The 16,450-nt window shown below is 45.3% G+C and overlaps 2 protein-coding genes across 4 annotated transcripts; both read right to left on the reverse strand.

Annotated features, from left to right (window-relative positions):
• Positions 1-310: 310 nt before the first annotated feature.
• On the reverse strand, positions 311-1,375 carry LOC109885472 (probable N-acetyltransferase camello). Its single transcript, XM_020477316.2, has 3 exons — positions 1,348-1,375; positions 980-1,071; positions 311-902 (listed from the first exon to the last, which is right to left on the reverse strand). Exons 1-3 carry the CDS (start codon positions 1,373-1,375, stop codon positions 519-521), a joined length of 504 nt encoding a protein of 167 aa, XP_020332905.2. The 3' UTR covers positions 311-518.
• LOC109885473 (N-acetyltransferase 8) lies at positions 1,138-14,195 on the reverse strand. Of its 3 annotated transcripts, none has more exons than XM_031787638.1 (3): positions 14,082-14,195; positions 2,668-3,359; positions 1,138-2,635 (listed from the first exon to the last, which is right to left on the reverse strand). In XM_031787638.1, the coding sequence occupies exons 1-3, from the start codon at positions 14,166-14,168 to the stop codon at positions 2,632-2,634; spliced, it is 783 nt and encodes a 260-aa protein (XP_031643498.1). In that variant the 5' UTR covers positions 14,169-14,195; the 3' UTR covers positions 1,138-2,631. The 3 variants fall into 3 exon arrangements, with proteins under 3 accessions (XP_031643498.1, XP_020332906.2, XP_031643497.1); XM_020477317.2 differs by adding an exon at positions 12,075-12,221 and having other exon boundaries at positions 1,138-3,359; positions 14,082-14,190; XM_031787637.1 differs by having other exon boundaries at positions 1,138-3,359; positions 14,082-14,193.
• Between the last annotated feature and the right edge of the window lie 2,255 nt (positions 14,196-16,450).

Here is a 16,450-nt window from a genome sequence, read left to right on the forward strand (position 1 = left end):
TTCCTCCCCTGCAGTAAGTCCTCCTATTTCCCCCCCCTCCAGTCCAGTCCTCCTATTTCCCCCCTGCAGTAAGTCCTCCTATTTCCTCCCCTGCAGTAAGTCCTCCTATTTCCCCCCTGCAGTAAGTCCTCCTATTTCCTCCCCTGCAGTAAGTCCTCCTATTTCCCCCCCTGCAGTAAGTTCAGTCCTCCTATTTCCTCCCCTGCAGTAAGTCCTCCTATTTCCCCCTGCAGTAAGTCCAGTCCTCCTATTTCCCCCCCCCTCCAGTCCTCCTATTCCCCTCCCCCCTCCAGTCCAGTCCTCCTATTCCCCTTCCCCCTCCAGTCTAGTCCTCCTATTTCCCCCCTGCAGTAAGTCCAGTCCTCCTATTTCCCCCCGCAGTAAGTCCAGTCCTCCTATTTCCCCCCTGCAGTAAGCCCAGTCCTCCTATTTCCCCCCCTGCAGTCCAGTCCTCCTATTTCCCCCTCTGCAGTAAGTCCAGTCCTCCTATTTCCCCCTCTGCAGTAAGTCCAGTCCTCCTATTTCCCCCTCTGCAGTAAGTCCAGTTTAAACTCTATCAGAGTAAAGTTGGTGATTTTGGCGATGGGCTCAGGGATGACGAACTCTCTGACCTGTGTGTAGCCCACGTTCTCATACAGCCTCTGTGCATCAGTCTGCACTACAGACGTGTAGAGGACGACCGCAGGGAAGCCCCTCTCCCTGCTGAAGTCTGCCACTGTCCTGCTGAGGGCCTTGGCGATGCCCATCCTCCGGTGTGTCCGACGTACCGACAACCTCTTCAGCTCCATGCAGCCTGGTTCCCTCTCGGCGGGCAGGCAGGCCACCGTTGCCACCACCCAGCCGTCGCTCTCAGCCACCCAGAAACAAGTCCAGTCCTCCCCTGCAGTAAGTCCAGTCCTCACCCTATTTCCTCCCTGCAGTAAGTCCAGTCCTCCCTGCAGTAAGTCCAGTCCTCCCCTGCAGTAAGTCCAGCCCTCACCCTATTTCCTCCCTGCAGTAAGTCCAGTCCTCCCTGCAGTAAGTCCAGTACTCCCTGCAGTAAGTCCAGTCCTCCCTGCAGTAAGTCCAGTCCTCACCCTATTTCCCCCTGTAAGGGATTTCTGCCCTCAGTTCATACACGAGACCACAGAAAACTTCTTTGATCAGAGGTTAGTTTGTTTAATAAGGATTGCAACTCCGGAGTAAACACACTCAGTTTTCAAGATGGCGTCTTCCCTTTTTATCCCCTACTGAAGTTCACCCCGCCCAGGGTGATGTCCTTTAACCTGATTACAAAGATGTCTCTGTCTCTGTTGAGCTTTTTGTGTTATTGGCAGTTAGTCTCCCAATCCTTCTTCCCCTTATTGCCATCATGTGCTGGCAGAAGACTGGACATAGTATCAACAGGAACTGAAAGTAGTTTCAATAAAACAGGCATCTTTTGTACCTCTTCATGCACTTATAAATGTCTCTTCCGCTGATTCTTAATCTCAAGCTAAAGTAAAACATTAATCATTGTATTTTTGTGAATAAAGGTGTTCCTATAATGTACAGATATTATAACATTCCTTTCCCCCCTGCAGTAAGTTCTGTCCTCTTCCTATTTCCCCCCTGCAGTAAGTTATGTCCTCTTCCTATTTCCTCCCTGCAGTAAGTTCTGTCCTCTTCCTATTTCCCCCCTGCAGTAAGTTCTGTCCTCTTCCTATTTCCTCCCTGCAGTAAGTTCTGTCCTCTTCCTATTTCCCCCCTGCAGTAAGTTCTGTCCTCTTCCTATTTCCTCCCTGCAGTAAGTTCTGTCCTCTTCCTACTTCCTCCCTGCAGTAAGTTCTGTCCTCTTCCTATTTCCTCCCTGCAGTAAGTCCAGTCCTCCTATTTCCCCCCTGCAGTAAGTCCAGTCCTCCTATTTCCCCCCTGCAGTAAGTCCAGTCCTCCTATTTCCCCCCCTGCAGTAAGTCCAGTCCTCCTATTTCCCCCTGCAGTAAGTCCAGTCCTCCTATTCCCCCCTGCAGTAAGTCCAGTCCTCCTATTCCCCCCCTGCAGTAAGTCCAGTCCTCCCATTCCCCCCCCTGCAGTAAGTCCAGTCCTCCCATTTCCCCCCCCTGCAGTAAGTCCAGTCCTCCTATTCCTCCCCCTGCAGTAAGTCCAGTCCTCCTATTTCCCCCCTGCAGTAAGTCCAGTCCTCCTATTTCCCCCCCTGCAGTAAGTCCAGTCCTCCTATTTCCCCCTGCAGTAAGTCCAGTCCTCCTATTCCCCCCTGCAGTAAGTCCAGTCCTCCTATTCCCCCCCTGCAGTAAGTCCAGTCCTCCTATTCCCCCCCTGCAGTAAGTCCAGTCCTCCCATTCCCCCCCCTGCAGTAAGTCCAGTCCTCCCATTTCCCCCCCTGCAGTAAGTCCAGTCCTCCTATTCCTCCCCCTGCAGTAAGCCCAGTCCTCCTATTTCCCCCCCTGCAGTAAGTCCAGTCCTCCTATTTCCCCCTCTGCAGTAAGTCCAGTCCTCCTATTTCCGCCCTGCAGTAAGTCCAGTCCTCCTATTTCCGCCCTGCAGTAAGTCCAGTCCTCCTATTTCTCCCCTGCAGTAAGTCCAGTCCTCCTATTTCTCCCCTGCAGTAAGTCCAGTCCTCCTATTTCCCCCCCTGCAGTAAGTCCAGTCCTCCTATTTCCCCCCCTGCAGTAAGTCCAGTCCTCCTATTTCCTCCCCTGCAGTAAGTCCAGTTTAAACTCTATCAGAGTAAAGTTGGTGATTTTGGCGATGGGCTCAGGGATGACGAACTCTCTGACCCGTGTGTAGCCCACGTTCTCATACAGCCTCTGTGCATCAGTCTGCACTACAGACGTGTAGAGGACGACCGCAGGGAAGCCCCTCTCCCTGCTGAAGTCTGCCACTGTCCTGCTGAGGGCCTTGGCGATGCCCATCCCCCGGTGTGTACGACGTACAGACAACCTCTTCAGCTCCATGCAGCCTGGTTCCCTCTCCGCGGGCAGGCAGGCCACCGTTGCCACGACCCGGCCGTCGCTCTCAGCCACCCAGAAACACGAGTCCTTGTTCTCCAGGTAGGTCTCCTGGATGTGGTCGAGGTCCTTCCTCAGGGAGGTGTCGATGTAGCTGTTGAAGAGGTAGCCCACCAGCTGCTTGGCCCCAGCCAGGAGGAGAGTGACCCCTACTACAGGCAGCAAGACGGACTTGGAGCTGGCCAGCAGGGCGCAGAACGTGACCATCAGGATCATCTGGGTCAGGGGCTGTTTGAGGAGGTGCATGAAGGAGGAAGGGACGTGCTCGCTCATCCCCATGGTGAAGATCTCCTTCACGGTCTCCTTGTCATCTTCCTCAAATCTTCGGATAGTGATGCCAGCCATGGCACTGGTGGGTGGCACTGCTCTGTCCTATAATAGAGAGGACACAGTGAGAGCTGACAGTCTACTCAATACAACCTACCATTCAGTCCAACGCTGACAGTCTACTCAGTCCAACGGTGACAGTCTACTCAATATAACCTACCGCTCAGTCCAACGCTGACAGTCTACTCAATACAACCTGCCATTGTCCAACGCTGACAGTCTACTCAATACAACCTACCGCTCAGTCCAACGCTGACAGTCTACTCAATACAACCTACCGCTCAGTCCAACGCTGACAGTCTACTCAATACAACCTACCATTGTCCAACGCTGACAGTCTACTCAATACAACCTACCATTGTCCAACGCTGACAGTCTACTCAATACAACCTACCGCTCAGTCCAACGCTGACAGTCTACTCAATACAACCTACCGCTCAGTCCAACGCTGACAGTCTACTCAATACAACCTACAGCTCAGTCCAACGCTGACAGTCTACTCAGTACAACCTACCGCTCAGTCCAACGCTGACAGTCTACTCAGTCCAACGCTGACAGTCTACTCAATACAACCTACCGCTCAGTCCAACAGACATAGTCATAAACTTGAGTCTACTCTGTACTTTGTAATTATGAATCCATTTCCTGCCAAGACAGCAGCTACTCTTCCTGGGGTTTATTATGGATCCCCATTAGTTCCTGCCACTTCCTGGGGTTTATTATGGATCCCCATTAGTTGCTGCCAAGGCAGCAGCTACTCTTCCTGGGGTCTAGCAAAATTAAGGCAGTTTATACAATTTGAAAATCATTACAATACAATAAGTAATTTTTTTGTGTCACCTGACCACACGACAGAACAGTTGTCCAGGTGTGACAAAACTAGGGCCTGTAGGACCTGCCTTGTTGATAGTGTTGTTAAGAAGGTAGACACTAGGGCCTGTAGGACCTGCCTTGTTGATAGTGTTATTAAGAAGGTAGAAACTAGGACCTGTAGGACCTGCCTTGTTGATAGTGTTGTTAAGGTAGAAACTAGGGCCTGTAGGACCTGCCTTGTTGATAGTGTTGTTAAGGTAGAAACTAGGGCCTGTAGGACATGCCTTGTTGATAGTGCTGTTAAGAAGGTAGAAACTAGAACCTGTAGGACCTGCCTTGTTGATAGTGCTGTTAAGAAGGTAGAAACTAGGGCCTGTAGGACCTGCCTTGTTGATAGTGTTGTTAAGAAGGTAGAAACTAGGGCCTGTAGGACCTGCCTTGTTGATAGTGCTGTTAAGAAGGTAGAAACTAGAACCTGTAGGACCTGCCTTGTTGATAGTGCTGTTAAGAAGGTAGAAACTAGGGCCAGTAGGACCTGCCTTGTTGATAGTGTTGTTAAGAAGGTAGAAACTAGAGCCTGTAGGACCTGCCTTGTTGATAGTGCTGTTAAGAAGGTAGAAACTAGGGCCTGTAGGACCTGCCTTGTTGATAGTGTTGTTAAGAAGGTAGAAACTAGGACCTGTAGGACCTGCCTTGTTGATAGTGCTGTTAAGAAGGTAGAAACTAGGACCTGTAGGACCTGCCTTGTTTATAGTGTTGTTAAGGTAGAAACTAGGGCCTGTAGGACCTGCCTTGTTGATAGTGCTGTTAAGAAGGTAGAAACTAGGGCCTGTAGGACCTGCCTTGTTGATAGTGCTGTTAAGAAGGTAGAAACTAGGGCCTGTAGGACCTGCCTTGTTGATAGTGTTGTTAAGAAGGTAGAAACTAGGACCTGTAGGACCTGCCTTGTTGATAGTGCTGTTAAGAAGGTAGAAACTAGGACCTGTAGGACCTGCCTTGTTTATAGTGTTGTTAAGGTAGAAACTAGGGCCTGTAGGACCTGCCTTGTTGATAGTGCTGTTAAGAAGGTAGAAACTAGGGCCTGTAGGACCTGCCTTGTTGATAGTGTTGTTAAGAAGGTAGAAACTAGGGCCTGTAGGACCTGCCTTGTTGATAGTGTTGTTAAGAAGGTAGAAACCAGGGCCTGTAGGACCTGCCTTGTTAATAATGCTGTTAAGAAGGTAGAAACTAGGGCCTGTAGGATCTGCCTTGTTGATAGTGTTGTTAAGAAGGTAGAAACTAGGACCTGTAGGATCTGCCTTGTTGATAGTGTTGTTAAGAAGGTAGAAACTAGGACCTGCCTTGTTGATAGTGCTGTTAAGAAGGTAGAAACTAGGGCCTGTAAGACCTGCCTTGTTGATAGTGTTGTTAAGAAGGTAGAAACTAGGGCCTGTAAGACCTGCCTTGTTGATAGTGTTGTTAAGAAGGTAGAAACTAGGGCCTGTAGGACCTGCCTTGTTGATAGTGTTGTTAAGAAGGTAGAAACTAGGGCCTGTAAGACCTGCCTTGTTTATAGTGTTATTAAGAAGGTAGAAACTAGAACCTGTAGGACCTGCCTTGTTGATAGTGCTGTTAAGAAGGTAGAAACTAGGGCCTGTAGGACCTGCCTTGTTGATAGTGTTGTTAAGAAGGTAGAAACTAGGGCCTGTAGGACCTGCCTTGTTGATAGTGCTGTTAAGAAGGTAGAAACTAGAACCTGTAGGACCTGCCTTGTTGATAGTGCTGTTAAGAAGGTAGAAACTAGGGCCAGTAGGACCTGCCTTGTTGATAGTGTTGTTAAGAAGGTAGAAACTAGAGCCTGTAGGACCTGCCTTGTTGATAGTGCTGTTAAGAAGGTAGAAACTAGGGCCTGTAGGACCTGCCTTGTTGATAGTGTTGTTAAGAAGGTAGAAACTAGGACCTGTAGGACCTGCCTTGTTGATAGTGCTGTTAAGAAGGTAGAAACTAGGACCTGTAGGACCTGCCTTGTTTATAGTGTTGTTAAGGTAGAAACTAGGGCCTGTAGGACCTGCCTTGTTGATAGTGCTGTTAAGAAGGTAGAAACTAGGGCCTGTAGGACCTGCCTTGTTGATAGTGCTGTTAAGAAGGTAGAAACTAGGGCCTGTAGGACCTGCCTTGTTGATAGTGTTGTTAAGAAGGTAGAAACTAGGACCTGTAGGACCTGCCTTGTTGATAGTGCTGTTAAGAAGGTAGAAACTAGGACCTGTAGGACCTGCCTTGTTTATAGTGTTGTTAAGGTAGAAACTAGGGCCTGTAGGACCTGCCTTGTTGATAGTGCTGTTAAGAAGGTAGAAACTAGGGCCTGTAGGACCTGCCTTGTTGATAGTGTTGTTAAGAAGGTAGAAACTAGGGCCTGTAGGACCTGCCTTGTTGATAGTGTTGTTAAGAAGGTAGAAACCAGGGCCTGTAGGACCTGCCTTGTTAATAATGCTGTTAAGAAGGTAGAAACTAGGGCCTGTAGGATCTGCCTTGTTGATAGTGTTGTTAAGAAGGTATAAACTAGGGCCTGTAGGACCTGCCTTGTTGATAGTGCTGTTAAGAAGGTAGAAACTAGGGCCTGTAAGACCTGCCTTGTTGATAGTGTTGTTAAGAAGGTAGAAACTAGGGCCTGTAGGACCTGCCTTGTTGATAGTGCTGTTAAGAAGGTAGAAACTAGGGCCTGTAGGACCTGCCTTGTTGATAGTGTTGTTAAGAAGGTAGAAACTAGGGCCTGTAAGACCTGCCTTGTTGATAGTGTTGTTAAGAAGGTAGAAAATAGGGCCTGTAAGACCTGCCTTGTTGATAGTGTTGTTAAGAAGGTAGAAACTAGGACCTGTAGGACCTGCCTTATTGATAGTGTTGTTAAGAAGGTAGAAACTAGGGCCTGTAGGACCTGCCTTGTTGATAGTGCTGTTAAGAAGGTAGAAACTAGGGCCTGTAGGACCTGCCTTGTTTATAATGCTGTTAAGAAGGTAGAAACTAGGGCCTGTAGGACCTGCCTTGTTGATAGTGCTGTTAAGAAGGTAGAAACTAGGGCCTGTAGGACCTGCCTTGTTGATAGTGTTGTTAAGAAGGTAGAAACTAGGGCCTGTAGGACCTGCCTTGTTGATAGTGTTGTTAAGAAGGTAGAAACTAGGGCCTGTAGGGCCTGCCTTGTTGATAGTGTTGTTAAGAAGGTAGAAACTAGGGCCTGTAGGACCTGCCTTGTTGACAGTGTTGTTAAGAAGGCAGAGCAGCGCTTTATTATAGACAGACTCCTCCCCATCTTAGCTACTGTTGTATCAATATGTTTTGACCATGACAGTTTACAATCCAGGGTTCCTCCAAGCAGTTTATTCACCTCAACTTGCTCAATTTATACATTATTCATTACAATGTTTAGTTGAGGTTTAGGGTTTAGTGAATGTTTTACAGCCACTCGTCTCAGGGCACAAGTCTCCCTTTCTCCAAACATCTTGTATTGAATCAGAATCCCGTAACTAGTCATTGTTATTCAATTTAGTCATTTCCTGCCTACTTGGCTGAGGCCATAGGGTCGTTTTAGTCTGTCTACTTGGCTGAGGCCATAGGGTCGTTTTAGTCTGTCTACTTGGCTGAGGCCATAGGGTCGTTTTAGTCTGTCTACTTGGCTGAGGCCATGGGGTCGTTTTAGTCTGCCTACTTGGCTGAGGCCATGGGGTCGTTTTAGTCTGCCTACTTGGCTGAGGCCATGGGGTCGTTTTAGTCTGCCTACTTGGCCGAGGCCATGGGGTCGTTTTAGTCTGCCTACTTGGCTGAGGCCATGGGGTCGTTTTAGTCTGCCTACTTGGCTGAGGCCATGGGGTCGTTTTAGTCTGCCTACTTGGCCGAGGCCATGGGGTCGTTTTAGTCTGCCTACTTGGCTGAGGCCATAGGGTCGTTTTAGTCTGCCTATAAATAATATCAAAGGAAGGATGGGCTTGGATCACGACATATGCGGCCGCATTCACGTGCTAGTCAGAACTAGGAAACTTCAACCAGTTAGCAAGTCAAACATTTCAGAGTTTCCTAGTTCTGACTAGCACATGAATGCGGCGGCATATGTCGTGATCCAAGCCCATCCTTCCTTTGATATTATTTATTCTCTCCCAGGCATGTTTACCAAGCAACAGATCATTAGAAAAACAAAATGACACGTGAAGTTTATTTTGATCGTATAAATGTTGTGACAAGTGTCAGGAGAGAAGCTTTGCTCCTCTCTAAAGTGAACCACTATATGGTGAACAGTGAGTTCTCCTACGTTCATCTGAATGTGTCTGTAGTAAACGCAGGCAGTAGTAGCCAGCCATTGCGTTAGGCTATTTATTAACCCATTTCATTGATCATTGAATAGGACAACGTAAGTATATCGTGTGCATTTTCATCTGCCAGGCTGAACAATGTGAATTACTGATGGAACCATAACAAGTGTACTGAGTGATAGAGCAGTAGACATAACGATGTGTTCTGAGAATGGCCATCATATTTATAATGTTTATCATTGAAAGAATGTAGCCAACTACATTTCCTAATGTTTTGCTTAAAAGTTAATCTTGAATTTGAACTTTCTACTGGGAAAAAAAAAGAGGAGAAAAGTAGCCTACACATCAGCCAGACCGGTGTCTGGTGACCCAATGAAGAGATCAAATATATATTCATCCCAGTGGAAAAGTGCAACAGAAGCTGAAAAAGTGCAACTAAGGCACGAAATTACTTATTTTCCATGATTTGGAGCGAACCCTGACTGAAGTTGGGCAGAATATACAATAACAAGCTATTTAAATCTGCAGCAAGGTCTTTTTCTATGTTTTATCTAAGAATCCTGCATGAACAAATCCTGCATGAACAAATCCTGCATGAACAAATCCTGCATGAACAAATCCTGCATGAACAAATCCTGCATGAACAAATCCTGCATGAACAAATCCTGCATTAACAAATCCTGCATTAACAAATCCTGCATTAACAAATCCTGCATGAACAAATCCTGCATGAACAAATCCTGCATTAACAAATCCTGCATGAACAAATCCTGCATGAACAAATCCTGCATGAACAAATCCTGCATTAAAGAATCCTGCATTAAAGAATCCTGCATTAAAGAATCCTGCATTAACAAATCCTGCACGAACAAATCCTGCATGAACAAATCCTGCATGAACAAATCCTGCATTAACAAATCCTGCATTAACAAATCCTGCATTAAAGAATCCTGCCTGTTCTAATTATACCTATCTCGCATGCTCCAAACAACTGTGTATTGGAAAAAGACCACCAAAATCGTGTCGTCACTGAAAAATACTCTCGGCTGCAACTGCGATAAAGCCTGGTTAACACAGTATACAGAGTGTATTTTGCAATTGTGAGTTTATTTTGATGTGATATGAAAGTAGAGGGCTTTATATTTCTAGAAGCGTATCGCAATTGAGAATCGGTTCAAGTTTAGATGGAGCATCTGGCTGTTTTTGCTGCCAGAGCCAGTCTACCTGGAGCATCTGGCTGTTTTTGCTGCCAGAGCCAGTCTACCTGGAGCATCTGGCTGTTTTTGCTGCCAGAGCCAGTCTACCTGGAGCGTCTGGCTGTGTTTGCTGCCAGAGCCAGTCTACCTGGAGCGTCTGGCTGTTTTTGCTGCCAGAGCCAGTCTACCTGGAGCGTCTGGCTGTGTTTGCTGCCAGAGCCAGTCTACCTGGAGCGTCCTGGCTGTTTTTGCTGCCAGAGCCAGTCTACCTGGAGCATCTGGCTGTTTTTGCTGCCAGAGCCAGTCTACCTGGAGCATCTGGCTGTTTTTGCTGCCAGAGCCAGTCTACCTGGAGCATCTGGCTGTTTTTGCTGCCAGAGCCAGTCTACCTGGAGCATCTGGCTGTTTTTGCTGCCAGAGCCAGTCTACCTGGAGCATCTGGCTGTTTTTGCTGCCAGAGCCAGTCTACCTGGAGCATCTGGCTGTTTTTGCTGCCAGAGCCAGTCTACCTGGAGCATCTGGCTGTTTTTGCTGCCAGAGCCAGTCTACCTGGAGCGTCCTGGCTGTTTTTGCTGCCAGAGCCAGTCTACCTGGAGCATCTGGCTGTTTTTGCTGCCAGAGCCAGTCTACCTGGAGCATCTGGCTGTTTTTGCTGCCAGAGCCAGTCTACCTGGAGCATCTGGCTGTTTTTGCTGCCAGAGCCAGTCTACCTGGAGCATCTGGCTGTTTTTGCTGCCAGAGCCAGTCTACCTGGAGCATCTGGCTGTTTTTGCTGCCAGAGCCAGTCTACCTGGAGCATCTGGCTGTTTTTGCTGCCAGAGCCAGTCTACCTGGAGCATCTGGCTGTTTTTGCTGCCAGAGCCAGTCTACCTGGAGCGTCCTGGCTGTTTTTGCTGCCAGAGCCAGTCTACCTGGAGCGTCCTGGCTGTTTTTGCTGCCAGAGCCAGTCTACCTGGAGCATCTGGCTGTTTTTGCTGCCAGAGCCAGTCTACCTGGAGCGTCCTGGCTGTTTTTGCTGCCAGAGCCAGTCTACCTGGAGCGTCCTGGCTGTGTTTGCTGCCAGAGCCAGTCTACCTGGAGCGTCTGGCTGTTTTTTCTGCCAGAGCCAGTCTACCTGGAGCATCTGGCTGTTTTTGCTGCCAGAGCCAGTCTACCTCTGAAAATAACATAAAAAGGTGCGAAATACATCATTACGGTGATGATTTTTTAATTTTGAAAGTTACGTTGAAAACTTGATTGCTGACAAGCAAAACATTCTAGGACTACAATGATCAAATAGTGGTCTAATGAAACAACTACCAAAATATAGTTTTTGGGTGGAATTTTCCATTAAGGAGGAAAGTTAAGGTTAGACTCTTTAAGAGTCCATCTTGGCCTACGACAAACAGTACCAATCCTGGAACTCCCAGTAATGGATACCAAAAATCTTTGGTTAAAATCACATTATTTGGTGTAAAAATCTGAAGCTAGATTTGGCTGCCGTTTTTCAACCCATTCTGGAACTTTGAGGGTTTATGACAATAGCTAGCCCCTCTAGTAATTTAATAGGATCTCCATGGTCTCGCCTAGGGCTGTTGCGGTGACCGTATTAGCGCCACACCGGCGGTCACGAGTCATGACGCCAGTCAAATTCCACGTCACCGTTTAGTCACGGTAATTAAGCTTCTCCGAGCTCTGATGCTGCTGATGGTCATTAGTAGCCTACCAAACTTGCTACCTGCCTGATTCTCATCACTCTATTGTCCCTCTAATCACACTGACATCAATGCAAATGTGTTTGAAAATCGAATCAAACACTTCATGAGAGCCCATGTTGCGCAACATTTCTATTAGCTATGCAATAGAGAGAAAACAGAGTGAAGGAAACAGAGGGAAGTGAGAAAACAGAGTGAAGGAAACAGAGTGAAGGAAACAGAGTGAAGTGAGAAAACAGATTGAAGAAAACAGAGTGAAGGAAACAGAGTGAAGTGAGAAAACAGAGTGAAACAGAGTGAAGGAAACAGAGTAAAGGAAACAAAGTGAAGGAAACAGAGTGGAGTGAGAAAACAGAGTGATGGCCTCTATTAAAAAGAGGAGGATCCCATCAGCTTTCTATAGGCTAGGTCTACTATATTTATTTCTCAACTTTCCTAATATTATGCTAATATTAAGCACATTGTTTATCTTTACATAATGTGAAGAAACAGTCTAATAGTTCATCAGCATTTTAAGCTAAACATTCTGATCTGTTGCGTCAGCCACGTTGCGTTAAAAAACCCGATTTTGATCCTAGTGGTTGTATTAATTTGGGATCTATCGCATCTCACAACTATCCCAGACTATGTTTGGAATATATTTTTCCTCACACAGAATATGTACTATGGGGATAGTAGATTGACATAGGCTAATGCTTTTGCTGTTCGTTAGGCCTACTCATCTTGTTGGCTGACGAAAAGTAAAATGTGGACAGTTCTTCCAATATCTTCAATATGCACCTCGGAATTGGATGAGGATGGGCACAGTTGCGTCCCCGATGTGTCCGTCTTCACTTGCAGTCTGTGAGAAAGACCCGATCACGTGATGGAGAGCCGTGTGAGTGAGACGAGAGGTTCTTCGGAGCAGGCAGCACTCAGGGAGAAGGGCTACAAAAAGGTATGGATATTTTAGGGTGCATCGTGGTCACATAAACGGGATCCCGCTGGGAAATCCGAGGCATTATCAAGTGCTTCTCACAAAAACAAACAATGCAGAGCTCATGCATTTCAAGCAACTTTTTTCCAATCATCATTAGAGTCCCATCATGCAGCCTTACAATGTATTAAACACCAAAACATAGAGGCCAATGTTTGTAGAACAACTAAAGATACATTATTAATGACTCTAAATTAAGCATCTAGGAGGACCTGTTTCTTTGTTGACCAAACAACACAGAATAGCAGTATGTGCGTTTTACAGCTTTCTTCAATTGTATTCTTCATACTATAAAATAATATAAAATAATGCCACGGAATTCTAAGCAGATCTTGTCTGCTAAGTGAACTAGTATAGCCCACAGCCATTTGGCATAGCCAGATCAGGACCCTAACATAAGGACAAGTCAGAGTAAACTATTCTGTTCTTCTGAAATAGACTACATTTTCTTCATATCATGTTTCTTTAGACCTGTCTAAAATAAATAATGGATTTATTAGACTTTTATCAAATGTAGATGTTCCAAAGGTCTGCTCAGTGGCTTGTAGGCTGTGTTGAAGCCAGGAGATGCTAAATGTGTTTATATTAATTAACGGTAAATTACCGTGAGACCAACAGTTATCTGCTTGACAATCACCCGCTGACGAAATTTCGTGACACCCACAGCCCTCTCGCCTCACCTGAATGTCACCTGACTGCATTGCCTGGAAACCCAACTCAGGCGGAAATTAGGATTTGAATTGTATTGTTTATTTCACCTTTATTTAACCAGGTTGGCTAGTTGAGAACAAGTTCTCATTTACAACTGCGACCTGGCCAAGATAAAGCAAAGCAGTTCGACACAATCAACAACACAGAGTTACACATGGAGTAAAACAAACATACAGTCAATAACACAATAGAGAAATATATATACAATGTGTGCAAATTAAGTAAGGAGGTAAGGCAATAAATAGGTCAATAGTGGCGAAATATTTATAATTTAGCAATTAACACTGGAGTGATAGATGTGCAAGTAGAAATACTTGATCAGGAAAGTTTCCTCTCGTGACCGCTACAGGCCGCCAGATTTTTTTATCAAATTATATTTGAACTTTCTTTACCGGTTGTCCATATGGTTGGTCCTTTTGGCAGTAGAAATGTGAGACAATATATCCACAGGAATATATAATTATGTCTAATTTTTCAAAGCGCTGGAAGAGCATTCATATTTCTACCTGAAGCATGTACACAACCGGCTCGAGCTAATGTGATATACATCTGAACGATGCACCAGCGCTGTGAAAAACGGATGCAATTATGCTTTCCTGTGGATATATTGTCTCACATTCCTACCGCCAAAAAAGAACCAACCGTATGGAAAACTGGTCAAGTACGTTAAAATATCAAATTGTATTCAACATTTTGGCTTATAGAGAAAACTGTCCTTATTCAAACGCTCATCTCTGCCTGACAGAGTTCAGTGCGATTCAATGTCGGGTCCCAGACAACTGACCAGTGTCAATGCCCTATATTTCAGTAATCCAATTAATACGAATATCAAACCTGATCTTCCCTAGCTATTTGATACCTAGCTATATTAGTTATTCGTTTCTATCGATTAGCAAATAGCACGTAACTCTACTGTAAAACTAAACCTAGCTATTTACTCCGAATTGTTACCTAGCTAGATAGCAAGTTATCTTTTTATCTAACCGTAATTTAACTAGGCCGATAGTCAGATCATATATATTTGCATGCCATCAAAAAACGTGTAAGATTCATCTTTCAGCTGTAATGGAAACGATTTGTAAGAGAAGAAAAAACCCCACCTGATTTTGATACGTCTCTGAGAAATATAAATCCTGTTGGAGGGGAACAATTATCGGTTCTGTTGATTGTGGATCTGACGTCCGCATTCACTGACATAGGAGGGGTTTAGGGTATGTCTTGTTTCCCATTGGCTGACAGGAACATCCATCCATTCATTCATTCGCTCCATCCTACTTTTCATTCTGCAGTTTATTGGCACCATTGTAAAATGGATGAAGAAATGCTGTAATAGAAACACATGGCCAGTTTATGTGGAAAGATAAAGCAAGGCGGCAGCTAAACAAGTTAAATATTATCTTGCTATCTTGCTATCTTGTTATCTTGCTATGCTATATTCATAGGATTCCGTGTGGCTCAAATGGTATAGCATTGAGGCTTACAACGCAAGGGTTGTGGTTTCGGTACCAGCACTAGAATGTCCGCATTGTGTCCCGCCACCACCTCTTTTTACGCTTCTGCTACTCTCTGTTCATCATATATGCATAGTCACTTTAACCATATCTACATGTACATACTACCTCAATCAGCCTGACTAACCGGTGTCTGTATGTAGCCTTGCTACTGTATAAAGCCTCTCTACTGTCTATAGCCTCTCTACTGTATATAGCCTCTCTACCGTATACAGCCTCTCTACTGTTATAGCCTCTCTACTGTTGTAGAGAAATGCTATTTCTTATGCAGGTGACCAAACAATTGTTAATAAAGGGCTACAACTCAAAGTAGAGCCTGTGCGGTCCCCTACAGGATAGCTCCCGCATTACACTAATTGCCAAAACCAGCGCACACACATAATCTCCGTTGTAGCTGAACATTGTGTGCCCGAAGAGGATTCTACGATGACGGACAGACAACTGAGCCAATGGCGGAAGACTACAGACTACACCCCAGCTGAACCAATCCAAAGATCCGATCTTCCAGAATCAACCTACTTTCTATTCTATATATAAGTGGTGTACTGATTGTATCGGTCTCTTCGTCTGCAGTTCCGTACGAACCAGCGGGAGAGCCGTAATTACGCTGTTCTAGATATCTTCACTCTGAATAAACTGTAGCTTGTCATACAATTTACCACCTTGTCTGAATCGATCCTTGACCGACTCGCCCGTCTACATATCCAATTTCTAACACTGTATATAGCCCCTCTACCGTATACAGCCTCTCTACTGTATATAGCCTCTCTACCATATATAGCCTCTCTACTGTATATAGCCCCTCTACCGTATACAGCCTCTCTACTGTTATAGCCTCTCTACCATATATAGCCTCTCTACTGTATATAACCTCTCTACTGTACATAGCCTCTCTACTGTATATAGCCCCTCTACCGTATACAGCCTCTCTACTGTTATAGCCTCTCTACCATATATAGCCTCTCTACTGTATATAGCCTCTCTACCATATATAGCCTCTCTACTGTATATAGCCTCTCTACCGTATACAGCCTCTCTACTGTTATAGCCTCTCTACTGTATATAGCCTCTACTGTATATAGCCTCTCTACTGTATATAGCCTCTCTACTGTATATAGCCTCTCTACTGTAAATAGCCTCTCTACTGTATATACCCTCTACTGTATATAGCCTCTCTACTGTTATAGCCTCTCTACTGTATATAGCCTCTCTACTGTATGTAGCCCCTCTACTGTATATAGCCTCTCTACTGTATATAGCCTCTCTACTGTATATAGCCTCTCTACTGTATATAGCCTCTCTACTGTATATAGCCTCTCTACTGTATATAGTCTCTCTACTGTATGTAGCCCCTCTACTGTATATAGCCTCTACTGTATATAACCTCTCTACTGTATATAGCCTCTCTACTGTATATAGCCTCTCTACTGTATGTAGCCCCTCTACTGTATATAGCCTCTCTACTGTATATAGCCTCTCTACTGTATATAGCCTCTCTACTGTATATAGCCTCTCTACTGTATATAACCTCTCTACTGTATATAGCCTCTCTACTGTATATAGCCTCTCTACTGTATATAGCCTCTCTACTGTATATAACCTCTCTACTGTATATAGCCTCTCTACTGTATATAGCCTCTCTACTGTATATAGCCTCTACTGTATATAGCCTCTCTACTGTATTTAGCCTCTCTACTGTATATAGCCTCTCTACTGTATGTAGCCTGTCTTTTTACTGTTGTTTTATTTCTTTACCCACCTATTGTTCACCTAATACCTTTTTTGCACTATTGGTTAGAGCCTGTAAGTCAGCATTTCACTGTAAGGTCTACTACACCTGTTGTATTAAGCATTTCACTGTAAGGTCTACTACACCTGTTGTATTCAGCATTTCACTGTAAGGTCTACACCTGTTGTATTCATCATTTCACTGTAAGGTCTACTACACCTGTTGTATT

This window comes from Oncorhynchus kisutch, linkage group LG14 (assembly GCF_002021735.2).
Source record: "Oncorhynchus kisutch isolate 150728-3 linkage group LG14, Okis_V2, whole genome shotgun sequence".
NCBI lineage: Eukaryota > Metazoa > Chordata > Actinopteri > Salmoniformes > Salmonidae > Oncorhynchus > Oncorhynchus kisutch.